Consider the following 20,504-nt stretch of genomic DNA (forward strand, 5'->3'; position numbering starts at 1 on the left):
AAGAGAAAACAATAATGTTTTAAATTTTTAGATTTTTTTAAGTCTCACGCTTTCAAGCCTTCGAAGTTTTTGCACATCTGAAAGGCTTTTCTTGTGCTTGCGATGCTTCTTGTTTGCATTATGACAGGTGGTGCATCAATTGTGCATTACTTTGTAATGTCAGTTATTTTATTTCTGTGTGACTTTTTTCCCATTTAAACTATAAAATCTTCAAGATGAACAGGGACAGCAGAGTCTGTGGTCTCCCGTCATGGCCATCTGCACATAGTCATGCAAAGCTGATATTTTGGGTGACTAAGAATTTTTGCATTTCATTTCACAGGTGGGGAGCATTAAGCGGGAAATGGCCTTCACATTTCAACCAGAGGACTTAAAACGTGACTCTAGTAAAAAACTGTCTCATCAACACTTGTTCCCCTTGGCCATGGAGGAGGATGTGAAAACAGCAGACACCAAAAAAGTCAACCGAGCCCTTGACCATGAAAAAGAAAACACTCGCTCCATCTGTCTCCTTGAACAAAAACGAAAAGTTGTTTCTTCCAATATTGACGTTCCTCCAGCAAGGTAAGGGACCGTTAGACCTTATATGTGTCTGCTCCAGGAAGTCAGTGGAGAGCATGTATAGTCTCCGCCGTATCTCTCTAAAGTATAGACTTAGGAAGGTTTTTCTGCCAAGAACATTTTTCTGTTGCTTGTGTGAAATAGAGCAGGTGGCCATGCTCTTCAGAACTGACTCAGGCTGTAGTAGTTGGAACTACTGTGGCTCTAGAAAAGAATGTTTTATTAGATTTTGGCAAATGAACAACAAAGAGCAAAAGAATAAATATAAAAAAATAAAAGAAACATGAAATGTATGACTGAGCATAGCCACTTAAGAGCAAGAATACTCATATCTTTTGGTCAGGTGTTGGAGAGCTATGGCTGTAGGGCAGATTCAGCCCCTGGCCTGTTTTTGTTTGGCCTGCCAGATAAGAATAGTTTTACATTTTTAAAGGGAAAAATAAGTGTAGAATATGGGATATAGATCATAGATGGCCTGCAAAGCCTAAAATATTTATGTGTGACTCATTATAGAAAAAGTTTGGTGATCCCAGGTTTATATCATGGTAATCCTTTTAAGACAGATCTAGCTTAGAACTGGGCCAAGAGGGTTTGTCTGAAATATTAAAAGGCTTTTATTACATTGTAATTCTATTTAAACCACATCCAGCGCCATTGAACCAAAGAACAATATTATGGCAGAATGACAGTGGAATAGTAGTAGAATATACATGCTAGACCTTTTACTTATTTCCTTGCCTGTCATTTATCTCACCTAGAAAGTAAGTTCCATGTTGGCCGTGATTTTAGTCCGTCTTGTTCAGTGGTGTAGCCCTAGTATTAGAACCATGTTGAATTATATATTAAGAGCTCAATAAATATTTGTTGAATGAAGAAAAGAAAGGAGATGCTGTAACATGAAAGCTTGCTTATTTTTAATATGTGAAATATATTTTGTTACCAAAAAACATCTATAATGAAACTTTATAAGCAATTGTTTGAGAAGTTCTGTGTTTGTTTGAGTGGTTTCTCATAGCTAACTAGGAAAATAGTATCTTTGGAAAAGGAATAAATGTTCCTTTTCTACTGATTCACTTTTTGTAATTAGAATTTCATTTCTTTTTATATGAAATCAAAAGTATCTTCTCTAGAAAAATACATATTTTTCTATTCTTCTACCAAATTTGTCAAACTTTATAAAATCATAGGCCTCTTTATTTTCCTTAACTTTTAATTGAAACTTTTCATATATTCATTACCTCTTTAACAACTTGGAATTATTTGCTTTTCTCATTTTTTCATATAAAGTACATGCTGAATTCTTTAGGATTAGTTCCTTTAACTGGGGGTTCATTATGAAATGTCTTATCATGCCCTGAACCTGGTAGGCACCTCAATTCATATCTGTTATTTGGTTGACTCATAGGTAAAATGACATGTAATTTGAAATGTGAAGAGCTATGGTTTTATTTTTTTCCTAAGCCTGTAGGGCAAGAATTAGACTTCCCAATATTACATAGTTTAGGGCCAACTTGCAATTCTGTAGAACTTACTCTACATAAAATTTTCATTCGACCATTTTATATGTTGAAAGACCTGGAATTCATAATTTTAACTTGTCATCGATTGTTTTAGGTATATCTTTTTTCTTTAATTTTTACCCACTTGCAGTAGTTTCTGGGGAAAATAATGAAGAGAGGAAGAAGAAAAATGTTTTCTGCCTTTTCTGGCTCTGTTGTGTGGAATATTCCTTCTTCCCTCTCAAATTCACTGAGTGCACTTAAAAGTCAAGCCAGTGTTATTATGGAGTTCTTTAAACAATATTGGGAAATTAATTGGAAACCCAGTTAATGTGCAGCAAAAATTCCCCAATGACAAGGTATAGCTTAGCTGTGTTAATCTATTATGGGAAAGACTAGTTAAAGCTTCATTGTTTGAGATCTCCACTAATACACTTATTTTCATTGCTGTAGTAAGAGTTTAATTATCACAAATATGCCAACAGTTGGTGAAATAAATTACTCTTTTTTAAAGTGATGATGAAGGAATCAGAAGTTGTGGAGTTCATCTAACTCTCCACTCTTTCTGTTCTATTTTCTTTTACTGTTATCAAGTTATTTTGTAAATGTAAACTTTCCACTATCATCTAAATAGATCAATATTTTGTTTTAAAGAAACTCCTTTACTTGACATGTAGAAAGATACAGGATTTTTCTTTTTGTTTTTTTTAGAAGAAATAGTTATATCTGTTGGCAGTACGTCAATAATGAGGCTTGAGTAAGTCTATGGGTATACGGGAATATTGGTATGAGTAAACCTTTATATCTATATCTTATATAGTATATCATATATAACACACGTGTATTATATATACCCCATATACATATTCTGTATCGCTGTATCTAGCCACATGGTTATTGCAACTTATTACTCTTCTAAATCCAGACATTAGGTATTGGCCAGCTCTTAGAACGGCAGGACAACGATTTTAGGTGAATAGAGTATGACTGGTGCAGAGCTCCTCATTGGTTTAAAATCAGTTCTCTCTAATCTTTCTCACTTTATATTTTGCTTATTGCCACTGTAGCTAACAGGATTTTTGTTGAACTTCACTTTCTGTGGTTTTAAGATGAAATATGAAGGTTTTTTCTATGGTTTGCGTAATGAAAACAATGGGTATATTTTATATGTTTTTTCATATCCCTAGAAAGTTCTGAGAACCACGCCCCTCTTTAATCACTGTACCTCACTGCAATTAAGCATCACTGATTTCATCTCCATTCAATAGACATTTATTGAGTACCTGCTATGAACTCAGTACTCAGTAAAAAAGTGAATGAGGCAGGATGCTAACCCTCCAGGACCTTACCATCAGACAGACACCTAAGTGGTTAATATCAAATAACTTGCTCCCTTCTCATTAGAACTGGGTGAATTTGTATGTAATGGAGAATCTCTTAATATTAGGAAAGTTGTTAGTGTGACACACTATTTAAAAGCCTAATTTCCTTTTACTAGTATCTTTTTCAAGATGGGGATAAATGGAACAGAGGAGGAACTCTGCATCTGAGATCTGCATTACAAAATCCGTTTCTTTACCCATTTCCTGAGGACCCACTTAAGAGCCTCTAGTTTCAGGAAAACATAAATTTAAGTAAGTTATTAATCCAGATGTGTCAGGCTGGGTCATCCGAGAAGCAAATGCCAAGATAGGATTGAACGTGCAAGTGTTTTATTAAGATAAACACCTGGGGTGGGTGGAGGCAGGGAAGGCAGGAGGTGCGAGTCAGACTAAGGTGCAGGTCTGAGCCCAGTGAGGGAGAGGGGTGAGGGAAGGCTGGTTGGAAGTGTCTGAGACTGCCTCGCAAGGCCACCGGGACGCCTGCGTTATATTAATTACATGAGTTATATTAATGCAAGAGAGTCCACTTACCCATGAGATGTTGCTTGATTGATTTCAGGAAGAAACAGTGTATTTTTCTTTTTTTTGTTTCTGGTGGGGGGCAGGCGGGGGGTGGTGCAGAGGGGTGAATGCATTATAAGGTGAGGTCCTCAAAATATCCCTTGAATTATTCCAGGTTCTTCAGGGGAGAAAACTAAATAGGAAGAGCACAAGAGTATGTAAGAGAGCATGTGAATGAGCAGTGTTCGTCTTTGGACCTAAAGATCTATCATTGACGGAAAAAAAATTCTTCCCAATTTTAAAGATTATGGAGGAGGAATAATTTGGTGGGGCATGAGGTGACCTGTACGAGGCGTGTCAGTGCTAACAGTGGGGACAGCAGTCTTTAAATGACTGATCCCTCTCTCTGAAGGTTTCATCACTTATTCATTTAGTAATGTCTGGTTATAAAAGATAACAGCTCCCTCCGAAAGAGACTGTGAATTGAAAATGAGGAGTTACTAATTATAAACATGTTATCTTAAGTATTTTTTAATCTTCAGGGAAAATACTAGCTTTAGTGATCTCTATGGCGAGTTAGGAAAATGAGCTTTAAGAGGATAAGGAGAGGAATACAAAGAGACGGGGGTGTGAAGAGTTGAGCCAGAATGAAAATCCAATACTGTAGTTTGGCCCAAGAAGTGAATAGGAGGCCAAGGTCAGTAAAGACAAAGGCCAGTCAGAGATTTCCTGTGGGCAGAGCTCAGTGGTCCATTAGCCAAGACAGTATTTTAGCCTTATTGGAAAAAGATGATGAGCCTGGGCCCAGATAATCAATGAAACATGCCCAGTTTAGTGGTGGAAATTTGGGGAAAAGAAAGAAAGATTTGAAATCCAGAGTAGGGAATTTAAAGATTTTTCCAGGGTTGTAGGGCGTAGAACTAGTCGGAAGGAATTGTTCAATTCTTGGGATGTGTGCCAAGCTATTGCAGTAGCACGAGACTTCTGTGAATTGGCCTGACTGAATACCGTTGGCAACACCAAATTCTTTCAAAGTCCAAGTAATGCTCATTTCAGTGTTTGACCTGTCCTGATGGGTAAACTAATAAGCATGTTGGTAAAGCCTGCAAGTACCAGAAAAGAAAACATAAAGGACTCAGGAGAGCCACTTTTGGAGGAGAAATTTTCTACTCATTTTAAGTCTGCCTGGTTATAGGTAAGGATTGAGGTTTCTTTTTATTTTCCCATTTAGATATCCAATTGTTAACAATTGTTGGACAGATTATCCTTTCCCCATTGCATTACCTTGATGTCTTTTTCAAAATCAACTGACCATATATGTGCGTGTCTAGCTCTGGACTCTCCTCTGTTCTGTATCTGTATGTCTATCCTTATGCCAGTACTACAGTCTCTTTTTTTTTTTTTAACATTATTGGAGTATAATTGCTTTACAATGTTGTGTTAGTTTCTGCCGTACAACAAAGTGAATCAGCTATAGGCATGCATATATCCCTGTATCCCCTCCCTCTTGCGTCTCCCTCCCACCCTCCTTATCCCACCCCTCTAGGTGGTCACAAAGCGCCGAGCTGATATCCCTGTGCTCTGCAGCTGCTTCCCACTAGCTTTCTGTTTTACATTTGGTAGTGTATATATGTCAATGTTACTCTCTCACTTCATCCCAGCTTACCCTTCCCCCTCCCCTTGTCCTCAGGCCATTCTCTATGTCTGTGTCTTTTATTCCTGTCCTGCCCCTAGGTTCATCAGAACCATTTTTTTTTTAGATTCCATATATATGTGTTAGCATATGATATTTGTTTTTCTCTTTCTGACTTACTTCACTCTGTATGACAGACTCTAGGTCCCTCTTGATTGCTGTAGTAAGTCTTGATAGTAGGTAGTATGAGTATGCCAACCTTGTTCTGCTTTTTTAAACATATCTTTCTAGGTTTGCTGGATTTCCATATAGATTTTAGAAAGTTCTACCATTTTCTACCCTCCAAAAAAGCCTATTGGAATTTTAATTGTTATTACATTTGAATCTATAGGTCAGTTTAGGGTGAATTGATATCATAAAAACATCAAATCTTCCAATTTATAGACAGAATATGTCTTTACATTCACCCAGTTCTTTTATTCTTCTCAGTAGCATTTGTAGTTTTCAGTGCTTAGATCTTGCATTATTTTGTTAATTTAATTTGTAAGTACTTTATGTTTTTAGATACTGTTCTAAATAATATTATTTAATTTTTTTTGGTAATCTTTTTTCTTCCAGTTGTATTGAGATATAATTGACATAAAGCACTGTATAAGTTAAGATGTACAGCATAATGATTTGACTCACATCATGAAATGATTAGAAATCTAGTGATTATCACAATAAGTTTAGAGAACATCCATCATCTCATATAGATACATTAAATAAATATAAAATTACCTTTCCTTGGGATGAGAACTCTTAGGGTTTGCTTTCTTAGCTTTCATATATAACATACAACAGTGTTAATTATATTTATCATGTTGTACATTACATCCCTAGCACTTATTTATCTTATACCTGGAAGTTTGTACCTTTTGACTGCCTTCATCTAATTCTCCCTCCCCAACTACCTGCCTCTGGGTAACCACAAATCTGATCTCTTTTTCTATGAGAGAGTTTGTTTTTGAAGTATAATTGACCTACAGCACAATGTTAGTTCTTACTACATGACAGAGTGATTGAATATTTCTGTACATTTCAAAATGATCACTGCGATAAGTCTGGTTATTATCTGTCACCATAGTAAGACATTACATAGTTTTTGACTGTATTCCCTACACTGCATATTGAATATCTGTGACTCATTTATTTTGTAACTGGAAGTTTGTACCTCTTATTCTCCCTTACGAATTTCTTTCCTCTTCCCCCCGGCCCTGCTCTGGCAATCACCTGTTTTTTTCTCTGTATCTATAGCTATTTCTGTTTTGTTATGTTTGTTCATTTGTTTTGTTTTCTAGATTTTACATATAAGTGAAATCATACAGTATTTTTCTTTCTCTGTGACTTATTTCACTTAGCATGATACCCTCTAGGCCCATCCATGTTGTCACAAATGGCAAGATTCCATTCTTTTTATGGCTGTGTAATATTCCAGTGTGTGTGTGTGTGTGTGTGTGTGTGATATCTTCTTTATCCATCTATCTATTGATGGGCACTTATGTTGCTTCCATATCCTGGCTAGTGTAAACAATGCTGCAATGCACACAGGGTGCATATATCTTTTTGAATTAGTGTTTCTTTTCTCATCGGAAAAATACCCAGGAGTGGAATTACTGGATCTTATGGCAGTTCTATTTTTAATTTTTTGAGGAATTTCCATACTGTTCTCCATAGTGGCTGGAACAGTTTACATTCCCACCAACACTGCGCAAGGGTTTCCTTTTCTCCACATCCTTACCAACACTTGTTATTTCTTGCCTTTTTGATAATAGCCGTTCTGACAGGTATGAAGTGATATCTCATTGTGGTTTTGATTTGCATTTTCCTGATGATCACTGATGTTGAGCATCCTTTCATATGTATGTTGGCCATCCGTATGTCTTCTTCGGAAAAATGTGTCATCAGTTCCTCTGCCCAGTTTTTAATAGGGTTGTTGGGTAACTTTTGATATTGAGTTCGATGAGTTCTTTGTTTATTTTGGATATTAACCCCTTGTTGGATATATCATTTGCAAATATTTTATTGGCATATAATTGCTCATAGTAATCTTTTATGATCTTTTGTACTTCTGTGGTGTCAGTTGTAACTTCTCCTTTTTAATTTCTGATTTTATTGACTTGGGCCCTGTCTCCTTTTTTCTTGATGAGTCTGAGTAAAGGTTTATTAATTTTGTTTATCTGTTCAAAGAACGAGCTCTTAGTTTTTTTGTCTCTATTTCATTTATTTCTGCTCTGATCTTTATCATTTCTTTCCTTCTACTAACTTTGGGTTTTGTTTGTTTTTCTTTTTCTAATTCCTTTAAGTGTAAGGTTAGGTTGTTTCTTTGAGATTTTCTTGTTCCTGAGGTGGGCTTGTATCACTATAAACTTCCCTCTTAGAACTGTTTTTGCTGCTTCGCATAGATTTGGGATCATTATGTTTTCATTTTCATTTGCCTCCAGGTATTTTTAATTTTTCTTTGATTTCTTTAGTGATCCATTGGTTGTTCAGTCACATATTGTTTAGCCTTCATGTGTTTGTGTTCTTGCGGTTTTTTCCTTGTAGTTGATTTCTAGTCTCATGGCATTGTGGTCAGAAAAGATTCTTGATATGATTTTTATTTTCTTAAGTTTACTCTGTGTGGCCAGGGCCCAGAGGGTGTTGGGGCTGATGCCTTGTCCACTGGTGGGTGAGGCTGGTCCCAGGGCTAGTGCCAGCCCATTAGTAGGTGGAGCCAGGTTGTGGGGTCTCTGGCCACAGGGCCCTGTGAGTCCAGGGGTTGGTATCAGCCTGCCGGTGGGCAGGGCCGGCTGTGGAGACGGCTGGCTCTGGGACCCTGGGGGATTCTAGGCCTAGTTTCAGGTCTTGGGCCCTCTGGCGGACAGGGCTGTGTCCCGGGGCAGCTGTGGGTTCAGGGGGTCTTAAAGAAGCCCGCCTGCTTGTGGGTGGGGCTCTGTCCCTGCCCAGCTAGCTACTTGGCCTGAGGTGTCCGAGTACTGGTGCCTGCAGGCTGGTGGGTGAGGCAAGCAAGGTCCTGGTGCTAACATGCTCGAGGGAGGATTCCAAAGTGACACTTGCCAACCCCAATGTCCTTTTGGTAGAATGAGCTCTCAAAATGGCTGCTACCAGTGTCTGTGACCCTGAGCTGAGCTCTAGATGCCTCCTGCCTCTCAGGGAGTCTCTCCAAGATCAGCAGGTAGGTCTGACTCAGGCTCCTTTCAAACTACTCCTTCTGCTCTGGGTCCCAGAACGTGTGAGATTTTGTGTGCGCCCTTTAAGAGTGGAGTCTCTATTTCTCCAGCCCTCTGGCTCTCCTGAAAGTAAGCCCTGCTGGCCTTCAAAGCCAAATGTTCAGGGAGCTCGTCTTGCTGGTACCGGAAACCCAGGCTGGGGAGCCCAGTGTGAGGCCTGGGCCCCTTCCGTCTTGGGGAGAACCTCTGCAGTTGTAATTATCCTATCATGTGTGGGTTGCCTACCCGGGGTTATGGCCTCTTGACTGTACCACATCTTTGCCCTGCTTACCCATCTCACTGTGGTTCCTTCTTTATATCTTTAGTTGTAGCAGATCTTTTCCGCTTTTCTTCTGGTCATTCGCATCAATAGTTGCTCTGTACATAGTTGTTTCGGTGTGCCCATGGCAAGAGGTGAACTCAGGGTCTTCCTGCTCTGCCGTCTTGGCCACTCCCCCACCAAATGATATTATTATTATTATTATTATTATTTTGCGGTACGCGGCCTCTCCCGCCGCGGAGCACAGGCCCCGGACGCGCAGGCTCAGCGGCCAAGGCCCACGGGCCTAGCCGCCCTGCGGCATGCGGGACTCTCCCAGACCGGGGCACGAACCCGCGTCCCCTGCATCGGCAGGCGGACCCGCAACCACTGCGCCACCAGGGAAGCCCGATGATATTATTTTAAATGTCAACTTCAAGTTATTCATTGCTGATACAGAGAAATACAATTTATATTTTGACCAACTATACTGAAAACTTACTAAACTCAGGCATTAGGTTTTTTAGCTTTTTTGGTAGATTTGTTTTTAGGAAGGTCTACATAAATGATCATGCTGCCTGCAAATAAAGACAACTCATTACTCTTCTTCTCCCGTATGTATACCTTTCATTTATGTTTTGTCTTTTTGCACTGGTTTGCACCTCCACTGTAACGCTGAATATAAGTGGCAAAAATGGGTATCCTTATCTTGTTCTTCAAGGGGAAAGCATTCAGTATATTTCACTGTTAAGAATGATGATAGCTGCAGGATTGTTTTCTTTCTTTATGAGAGAATGGAAGTACTCTTCCATTTCTAATTAGCTGATGAGCGTTTTTATCATCAATAAATGTTGAATATTGTTAAAAAAATGCATCTCTCTACATGAGCATACTTAACAATTATTTTAATGTGTCGAGTTACATTGCTTGGTCTTCGACCATTGAGTCAGCTTTGGATTCCTGAGCTAAAATCCCCTTATATATCAAAGGATCAATTTTTGCTAAAATTCTATTAAGGATTCATTCATTTCCATCCACTTGGATATTGTTGTGTGGTTTTGATATCAGTTTAATGATGGCCTCATAAAATGGGTTAGGAAGTGTTCCCTCCTCCTTGTTTTCTGAATTTGTTTTAGGACTGGTATTACTTCTTTCTTAAAGGCTAGGTCTACTGGTGAAGCCATCTGGACCTGGAGTTTTCTTTATGGGAGTGTTTTTCATTACAGGTTCGATTTTTAAGATTGATATACAGTTGACCCTTGCACAGCACAGGTTTGAACTGTGCGGGTCCACTTATACGCAGATCTTTTCAATAGTAAATACTGTAATACTACATGGTCCACAGTTGGTTAAATCTGTAGATGTGGAAGAACCGTGAAAACGGAAGGCCGACTATATTACACGCAGAACAACCCTCGTTGTTCAAGGGTCAACTGTAGTGCTATTCATCTTTCATGTTTCTTTTTGAATCAGTTTTGGTAATTTGTGTCTTTCAAGGAATTTATCCATTACATATAAATTGTCAAATTTGTTAGCATGTAGTTGTTCATAATATTGCCTTTTTAAAAAATACAGAGAATCTACAGTAATGTTCCCGCTCCCATTTCTGATATTGGTCAGTGTGTCATCTTTTTTTTTTTTTAACCAGTCTAACTAGCAGTTTATCAATGTTATGGCTGTTGTCAAGGAGCCAGCTTTCACATATATTGATTTTCTCTATTGTTTGTCCATTTTCTATTTCATTGATTTCTTCTTTTATTATTTCCTTCCTTCTGCTTATTTTGAGTTTAAATTCCTCCTCTTTTTCTAGTTTCTTAAGGTAGAATTTTAGACTGTTAATTGTAGACTTTTCTTCTTTTATGTTATAAGCATCTAATGCTATAACTCCTAAGCACTTCTTTATATGCACCTCCCAGTTTTTGTTAGGTTGATTCTTTTTAATATTAGATTATTATAATTAGATTTTATTTTAAAAAGTAAGAGATACAAAACATTTTTCATCTTATTATTTATAACTGAGAAAAGAATCCAGAGAATAGAAATATAGAGTATATTCTTGAAATAGGATATTTTACTCACTATATTCATTATAATTACTGATGTGTTTAGAATTTTTCGCCATCTTAATTTTTTTTTGTTTTTTCGATACACAGGCCTCTCACTGTTGTGGCCTCTCCCGTTGCGGAGCACAGGCTCCGGACGCGCAGGCTCAGCGGCCATGGCTCACGGGCCCCGCCGCTCCGCGGCATGTGGTATCTTCCCGGACCAGGGCGCGAACCCGTGTCCCCTGCATCGGCAGGCGGGCTCTCAACCACTGTGCCACCAGGGAAGCCCTTTTTTTCTTTTTTAAGCCATGCTTTACTATGTTTTCTCTTTCCTACCTTTTGTTCGATTGATCTAGCTTGATTAGAAAGTTATATATTCTGTTTCTTTTTTCTTTTTTTTAAGATTTGTTCCTCAATACCTTATTTTTTAAAAGACTTTATTTTTCAGAGCAGTTCTAGGTTCACAACAAAATTGAGACGCAGTTACAGAGATTTCCCATATACCCTCTGTCCCCACACACGCAGAGCACCCCTCCTGTTATCAACATCTGTCATCGTTTTTGTCCTCAAGTTTACTTCTCTAAATGTTAGTGTCGTATATTAAATGGGTTTGGACAAATATATAAGGACATGCATCCCTCATTATAGTACCATCCAGGGTATTTTCACTGCCCTAAAAAACCCTCTGTGCCCTGCTTATTGATCCCTTCCCCTACCCTGAACTCCTGGAAACCACTAATCTTTTTACTGTCTCCATAGTTTTGCCTTTTTCAGAATGTCTATAGTTGGAATAATATAATATGCAGCTTTTTCAGATTGGCTTCTTTCACTGAGTAATGTGCATTTTTTAAATTTATTCAACATCTTTATTAATTAAGTGGATTTTATGTGCCAGCTACTGGAATACAAGGTAGAATAAATAGACATATTTCCTGCCCTGGTAGAATTGAGGAGAGAGAGAGATTCTAAACAACACAAATATAAACACATAATTATACATTATAATAATTTTAATAGATGGAATGTACAGGGTATTATGAGGTCCATAAGTAGGAAGACTTATTTTAGACTGAGGCATAAGGAAAGGCCTCTTTAATGCAAGTACATTTTAGCTGACACCTAAAGAATGAAGAGGTGTTAGACAGACTGACTAGAGAGGAAGATATTCCAGGTAGGGGAGAGTATGCCTGCAAGCCTCAAGGTAAGAAAGAAGGCCAGTGTGGCTGAAGCACAGAGAATGGGGGAGAGCGGCAAGAGATGAGGTTGGAGAGGCACCCAGGAGGCAAATCATATTGAGCTATATTGATTGTGTTAAAGATTTTTAAAGTATATATTTAGATCAATGAGAAGAATTTTATGGAGAAGAATGATCAATGTTCCTTTTGTATTTAGGAGTGTTCACATTAACTGTCACATGTAGATTGGGTTTGAGAAGGACAAGGTGGGTGCAGGGAGACTAGTCGGGAAGCTGCTCCTTTAGTGCAGAACAGATGTCATGGGAGTCTGGACTGCATAGAGTGGTGACAGCTGAGATGAAGACAAGTGGACAGACTTGAGATGCATTTTTGAAGTAGATGTGAGGCTTCTTGGTTGTAAGCAACAGAAAATGACTAGCTGATTTAACAAAGGATGAAGTTTTCTGAAAGACTTACAAAGTTTCTAGGGAGGCGGTTAGAAAGTGGGCAGGAGGGTGGGGAGCTAGAAACACAGTTATGTTCATTCATTCTACCAGGGCCTGCAACTGAGCTTTTTGGCTTCTAAAGCAAGAGATGTATGTGTTTGGAAATTCTCCGGGCACTGGAAATAAATTCAGGCACTGGAGCACAAATTTAACAAATGACAGACCTAAGACTGGGAGGTTTCTGACCCCAAGTGAATTTTTGTTTCTTATTACCATCATTAGTGTTTATCAGAGAACATTAATTTATTGTCAGTTGCAAATGTGATGCCTTAAAATACATTGATAATTCTAATATCACTTGCTGTCCAGACTCTAAAAAACAATAAAAACTCAACTGTTAGGAAAACATTATTAGATAACCTGGATCATTAGAGCATGGCATTTGTTATCCTCTTTTTGCCAGACATTGTTTTTTTGGAAGTACTGATGCTTAAACTGGTTGGATTTCACCCAAACAGCAATTACAATTTGATTACGCAAAGTAGAAACTGTCTTCTAATTATAACCCCAAAGCTAAAGAAATCTATTAGCAAACCAGTTGTAACAAGGGAAAAAGAAAAGTTTGGCCAAAAATATCCCTAACAACAACTTATTAGAATACTCCAGATTGTTAGTTTGCTGTTGGAAAAAAATTGAACCATACGGCACTGTTTGTTTTGCAGGGTTTTAAAATATAGTGATGTCATATATATCACTTGCTGGGTAAAATGAAGTCATCTTCTCCTTATAGAATGCCTCTTTGGGAACTGTATCGTTTAGAAAGAACTTGAGAAACTCATTAACCTTTGAGTTCAAAGTTAGGAAATGACCCGAGCTTCAAGCAATATCTTATGTTGACAATGGAAAATTGTGAACTTATTTGGGCTGCCATTTTCAGTGGTGTTCTCTATATTTTCTCCTTTGTCTTTTATGTGCTATATATTACTTATAGAAAAGTCTTTTACGTCAGACTTGGAATTAAGTGAGAGATAAGGCAAAATTGGTATCATTTCTGAATCTCCAGAAGCATAGCAGTTTCTGGAGCAAATGTTTAATGTTTAAATATATTAAAAACTTCTTAGGTCACAAGCTCTGTAACCAATATGAAACTACTGAAAAGACGGAAAAGTTTAAAAGGTCTCTAAGCTTATCTCATTGAACATTTTCTTTTTAAAAAAATATATTGGGGGCTTCCCTGGCGGCGCAGTGATTGGGAGTCCGCCTGCCGATGCAGGGGACACGGGTTCGTGCCCCGGCCCGGGAGGATCCCACATGCCGCAGAGCGGCTGGGCCCGTGGGCCATGGCCGCTGGGCCTGCACGTCCGGGGCCTGTGCTCCGCAACGGGAGAGGCCACAGCAGTGAGAGGCCCGCATACCACAAAACAAAACAAAACAAAACAAAATTGGGAGGGCAATATAAATGTACCTACCCATGCTGGAGAAAGACTAATACTATGTAATTGTTAAGAACCAAAGCAATCTCCTCAAAGTAGCTATGAAGACCATCTTTTCCAGGAAACCTTTTTTTAAAATTTTTTAATTTTATTTTTTATTTATTTATTTTTTGGCTGTGTTGTGTCTTCGTTGCTGTGCGTGGGCTTTCTCTAGTTGCAGTGAGCAGGGGCTTCTCTTCGTCGTGGTGCATGGGCTTCTCATTGCGGTGGCTTCTCTTGTTGCGGAGCACAGGCTCTAGGTACGCGGGCTTCAGTAGTTGTGGCTCGCGGGCTGTAGAGCGCAGTCTCAGTAGTTGTGGCACTGGCTTAGTTGCTCCGCGGCATGTGGGATCTTCCTTGACCAGGGCTCGAACCCGTGTCCCCTGCATTGGGAGGTGGATTCTTAACCACTATGCCACGAGGGAAGTCCCCTCCAGGAAACCTTTATCCACTTCCATCCCTTCCCATTCTTTTAGTAATTCAGGTCAGCAAGTAACTGTTGTTCCTGTTTTCTTGCTTCAGTCTGTCTGTTTGTTACACAGCAGCCAAAATGATCTTCCCGAAGCACAAGTATAATCATGTGGATAGAGGGACGGAAACAGGAAATTGCTAGGAACCGACATAATTGACATTATAACTTAATGAAACACATTGTGCCATTAGAACACAATCAAGTCACATCTTGCTGGGGATTTGATTCTAAAGTCAACAAATAAATCAAGATTAAGTAGAAACAAAATTATTATTTACGTCTTTGATCACCTGTGAGTCCAGAACCCACTATGAAAGACTTGAGATTGGAAACCAATTGAAAAAAAGGCAATTATTCTCCCCCTTCCTACTCAAAATTTCATTGAACGGAATGGTGGAATTTATGCCTTTTTTTTTTTTTTTAGTAAAAGAATGGATTCATTTATTAGCATCTGTAAAAGAGACGTGCAACTTGAATAGAAGAAGTATGAAACCATGTAACGTGATGTTCCGAAGTATTTGAGGCTTGCTAATTTCTTTTCTACTTCTAGAGGCAAGAATCATGAAGTTCTAGATTAGAAATGGTCTCTCTTCTAATGTTCTCTCCATAGTAAGTCTGAGCTAGGAATGAGAAGACATGGTAGGATGCTGATGAAGTTGATCGTTTTTATGCTCTCTCTTCAACTTACTATCATATGAACTTCTAGTTCTTGGCAGAATCTGGGGCAGCCTTGAGCCATAGGTCTCTGGGGATGAGGTTCAGTCTAAGATTTCCCTCAGATTGTTTCACTCCTCTAATATCTCCTCAATTTAAATCTTCTATACCCTCTTACAGCACCTGAACTAAGCATCTTAGTGAAGTTCTAGCAAATAATACTCATAACTCTCACTCTGAAAACAGTGCAGGACTGAATAAGATCTCAGACGAAGACACGATCTTAGCTCTCCCACCCACACCCCACCTCTGCTTATGGAGACAGTTATACTGGGGGCCCGGGGAAAGCACCAGGGAGGAGAGGCGGCATACTATCAGTGCTGACCAAGAGTTCACAACAGGCAGTGGACGATCAGAGCACCTTTAGTTTACCTGTGTTTTCAAATAATTAATAATGTAACATAAGGAAGAAGTGAACTAGGGGGAAAACTTGTAAATATCCGTGAGACTGACAAGGCCCATGTTCTCCAAAGGATGTTTGGGGCCATAAAGCAGAGAATAATTATTAAAGCTTTTTAAAAATAAAAATATATAGGTATCTGGTGTTGAGGTAGGGGAAATTTCCCCCTTGACCTCTCTTGAGTTTTTGTGACTGAACTAATATTAAAAGTTACACAAGACAAATTAACAAGAGAAAAAGAAAGAATTTTTAATTCATGTGCACAGGGGTCTCATAGAAATGGGACCTAAGAAGTGGTCAAAGCAGGGAGCTTTTATACTTTTTAGACAAAGAAACGATACATTTGAGAGGAATTGACAGGACAAAGAAGCTTAGGTTTGGGGTGCTGGATTCGTGAAGAATCTAAACAGACTTTGGGTCTGAGGTGGTAAATAAAATAAGTAACAAGGTTTGTTTATATAGGCTTCTAAGCCCCGAATTCCCTCTCTCTGGCAAAAAGGGTGTCCTTCTACCTCCAGATGCAAGGAGTATACCTCTCATGTGCAAGATTTATTTCCTACTTTCAGGAAGACAGAAATATACATGGAAAAGAATATGAAAAAATATGAATAAGGATATATCCTTTTTCATATTTTTTCCATTATGGTTTATCACAGGATATTGAATATAGTTCCCTGTGCTCTACAGTAGGACCTTGTTGTTTATCCATTCTATATATAATAGTTTGCATCTGCTAACCGCAAACTCCCAATCCTTCCATCGCTGATTCTTAAGTAACTTTAATTCAAAATAATCAATATGCCATTGTGGCATATTTAGGGGCAGCCCCCCGAAGCCCTAACACTGGTATGAACCTCCTTAACAGTGTCCCTTTTCTTAAAATCATTTCAGAGAGATGGGAAATGACCAGATTCTCAGGGAACAGCCTTGGCACTTGGCTTTGTGTAAAGAAGTCTGGTGAGTGGAGAAGAGATTTTTCCTGCAACCGTAGGCCAGGAAAAGTCCCTACAGGAAGCTCCTTGGTGTTGTTCCTGGACGCCTCCCTACCTTTAAGGAAAGACAGGAGGTCTGTTATGAGTTATAGCCTTGAGACCACAGTCTTACAGAACATTCATTAACAACATCTTGTCTCACAATGTTTTACACACAGCTATGCATCAGGCTAGAGAGCAAGTTACTTACTCCTTTATTTGGTCTGAGGCCAAGTGACCCGGAGTTAAGAATTGAGAGAGACTGAACATGGATAGAAAGTCGAATCCCTGTTGTTTTTTTAAAGTTCTCTCTTCCTGCCAAATGCTTATAGTTGAATTTCTGTAATTTAAATGCACATATGCTACAACTCTACTCTGGTAATATTCTACAAAATTATTAAGGAAGTTAGGGGGGGATGGGAGGGAGATCCAAGAGGGAGGGATATATGTATACATATAACTGATTCAGTTCGTTGTACAGCAGAAACTAACACAACATTGTAAAGCAACTATACTCCAATTTTAAAAAATGATTTAAAAAATTATGAAGGAAGTTAATAAGGTGAGTCAGAGAACCAGCAGTTCTAAACCAGCAGTTCTCTTTCCTGTACTGACACCTATAGCGTTGACTGACATTATCTTTGTTTTCTTAGTGATAACTTAGGAAAGCTTGTGTTTTGTGACATAAATTTGGCTTAGTTAGTTTATGTGTGTGTGTTTGAGAGAAAACTTTACACACTTGTTTGTGTTGACTTTATTTTTTTTATTGGAGTATAATTGCTTTACAATGTTGTGTTAGTTTCTACTGTACAATGAAGTGAATCAGCTATATGTATACATATGTCCCCTCCCTCTTGGATGTCCCTCCCCCCTCCATCCCACCCATCTAGGTCATCATCACAGAGCACCAAGCTCCCTGTGCTATACAGTAGGTTCCCACTAGCTATCTATTTTACACATGGTAGTGTATTTATGTCCAATTCATCCCACCCTCCTCTTCCCCCCACTGTGTCCACATGTCCATTCTCTATGTCTACGTCTCTATTCCTATCCTGCAAACAGTTTCATCTGTACCATTTTTCTAGATTCCACATATATGCGTTAATATACGATATTTGTTTTTCTCTTTCTGACTTACTTCACTCTGTGTGACAGACTCTAGGTCCATCCACATCTCTACAAATGACCCAATTTCATTCCTTTTATGGCTGAGTAATATTCCATTGTATATATGTGCCACATCTTCTTTATCCATTCATCTGTTGTTGGACATTTAGGTTGTTTCCATGTCCTGGCTATTGTAAATAGTGCTGCAATGAACACTGGGGTGCATGTGTCTTTTTCAGTTATGGTTTTCTCTGGGTATATGACCAGTAGTGGTATTGCTGGGTCATATGGTAATTCTATTTTATTTTTTTAAGGAACCTCCATACTGTTCTCCATAGTGGCTGTATCATTTATATTCCCACCAACAGTGCAAGAGGGTTCCCTTTTCTCCACACCCTCTCCAGCATTTATTGTTTGTAGATTTTTTGATGATGGCCATTCTGACTGGTGCAAGGTGATACTTCATTGTAGTTTTGATTTGCATTTCTCTAATAATTAGTGATGTTGAGCATCTTTTCATGTGCCTCTTGGCCACCTGTATGTCTTCTTTGGTGAAATGTCTATTTAGGTCTTCTGCCCATGTTTTAAATGGGTTGTTTGTTTTTTTGATATTGAGCTCCATGAGCTGTTTGTATAGTTTGGAGATTAATCCTTTGTCCGTTGCTTCATTTGCAAATATTTTCTCCCATTCTGAGGGTTGTCTTTTTGTTTTGTTCATGGTTTCCTTTGCTGTGCAAAAGCTTTTAAGTTTCATTAGGTCCCATTTGTTTATTTTTATTTTCATTACTCTAGGAGGTGAGTCAAAAAAGATCTTGCCGTGGTTTATGTCAAAGAGTGTCTTTCCTATGTTTTCCTCTAAGAGTTTTATAGTATCCAGTCCTACATTTAGGTCTTTAATCCATTTTGAGTTTATTTTTGTGTATGGTGTTAGGGAGTGTTCTAATTTCATTCTTTTATGTGTAGCTGTCCAGTTTTCCCCGCACCACTTACTGAAGAGGCTGTCCTTTCTCCATTGTATGTTCTTGCCTCGACATTTAAAATTCACCTATTTCCAATCATTTTGTTTTATATCCCTTTATTATAAGCACACATTAGTACCAAACTAGAATGTACCACCTGTTTGTAATTGCATTTTGAATTTTGGTTATTAATGTGGATCTTTAAAATAATAATTTATGTCACTTTGCTATTAATAAAGGATATGCTCTCTGTTTCAATTGGGTAGTATTGAATAAAATACTGAAAGTGTAACCCAGAGTATATTATGCTTACTGAAATAAGTCAGACAGAGAAAGACAAATACTGTATGATATCATTTATATGTGGAATCCAAAAAGTAATACAAATGAATCTATATGCAAACCAGAAACAGACTCACAGACATAGAAAACAAATCTATGGTTACCAAAGGGGAGAGGGGAGGGGGATAAATTAGGGGTGTAGGATTAACAGATACAAACTACTATACATAAAATGGATATACAACAAGGATTTACTCTATAGCACAGGGAATTATACCCTATATCTTATAATAATCTATCATGGAGTATACTCCTAAAAAAACAAAAACAAAAAACAAACAGAATCACTATGCTGAACATATGAAACTAATCCTGTATTGTATATCAACTATACTTCAGTTTTTAAAAAGTGTGACATTCAGGCATTTGCAGGCATCACTTTCAGAGAGTCTTTGGATAATTAATAAATGCTCTTCCGTCTAAATCATTTATGGCAGCAAAATGGAGAAAATTTAACCCCCAAAACTTCAGGTGGACCAGTAGCTCTGTTATGCTACAGTAGATCGCTGACTTTGTTGCACAGGTTGGGTATATGGGGATATTCCAGAATGCTTAGGAGTGCCATTATTCTGCCTTCCCGACGCCACTGGTTGCCTCTGAAGAATTGGTTTATGTTTAGATTTTACACATCTATTTTTCTCTCTACTTCTGTTCAAAATTTAAACAATCAGGTAGTAGAAATAATTGGATTTCCACTACCTTCCACTCCCCACCTCCTCCTGCCAGTATAAATTCTATATTCTGCTTTTATCACAGTAAGGCAAATAATAAACAAGATGTTTGTCCTTCACTTATTTCAAAAGAATCACGTTTGAGCAGCGTTATACAATACAACTTTAATGAGCTATATATGTAATTTAAAAATTTCCAATAGCTGCTTTAAAAACAGGGTAAAGGGCTTCCCTGGTGGCGCACTGGTTGAGAATCTGCCTGCCAATGCAGGGGACACGAGTTCGAGCCCTGGTCTGGGAAGATCCCACATGCCGCGGAGCAACTGGGCCCGTGAGCCACAATTACTGAGCCTGCGCTCCGCAACAGGAGAGGCCGCGATAGTGAGAGGCCCGCGCCCCGCGATGAAGAGTGGCCCCTGCTTGCCACAACTAGAGAGAGCCCTCGCACAGAAACGAAGACCCAACACAGCCATAAATTAATTAATTAATTAATTAAAAAAAAAAAACAGGATAAAGAAACAGGTGAAAATAATTTTAATACTGTATATTATTTAACTCAACATATCCCAAATATCATTATTTCAGTTAATCAGTATAAGGTAGCCAGAATGGTTAGTGATGACTGTTGAATGGTGCAGGTTCAG

The 20,504-nt window shown here is 38.5% G+C and overlaps 1 protein-coding gene across 1 annotated transcript in view; it reads left to right on the forward strand.

Annotated features, from left to right (window-relative positions):
- The window catches only part of ZNF704 (zinc finger protein 704), a 205,479-nt gene that overhangs the window by 44,474 nt on the left and 140,501 nt on the right, over positions 1-20,504 (forward strand). Inside the window, exon 2 of the mRNA XM_029222667.1 lies at positions 323-564. Within this exon, the coding sequence (XP_029078500.1) occupies positions 323-564 (242 nt within the window). The remainder of the gene's footprint in view (positions 1-322; positions 565-20,504) is intronic.

Source organism: Monodon monoceros, unplaced genomic scaffold, assembly GCF_005190385.1.
Source record: "Monodon monoceros isolate NGI ecotype Baffin Bay Population unplaced genomic scaffold, NGI_Narwhal_1 Super_Scaffold_14, whole genome shotgun sequence".
Classification (NCBI taxonomy): Eukaryota; Metazoa; Chordata; class Mammalia; order Artiodactyla; family Monodontidae; genus Monodon; species Monodon monoceros.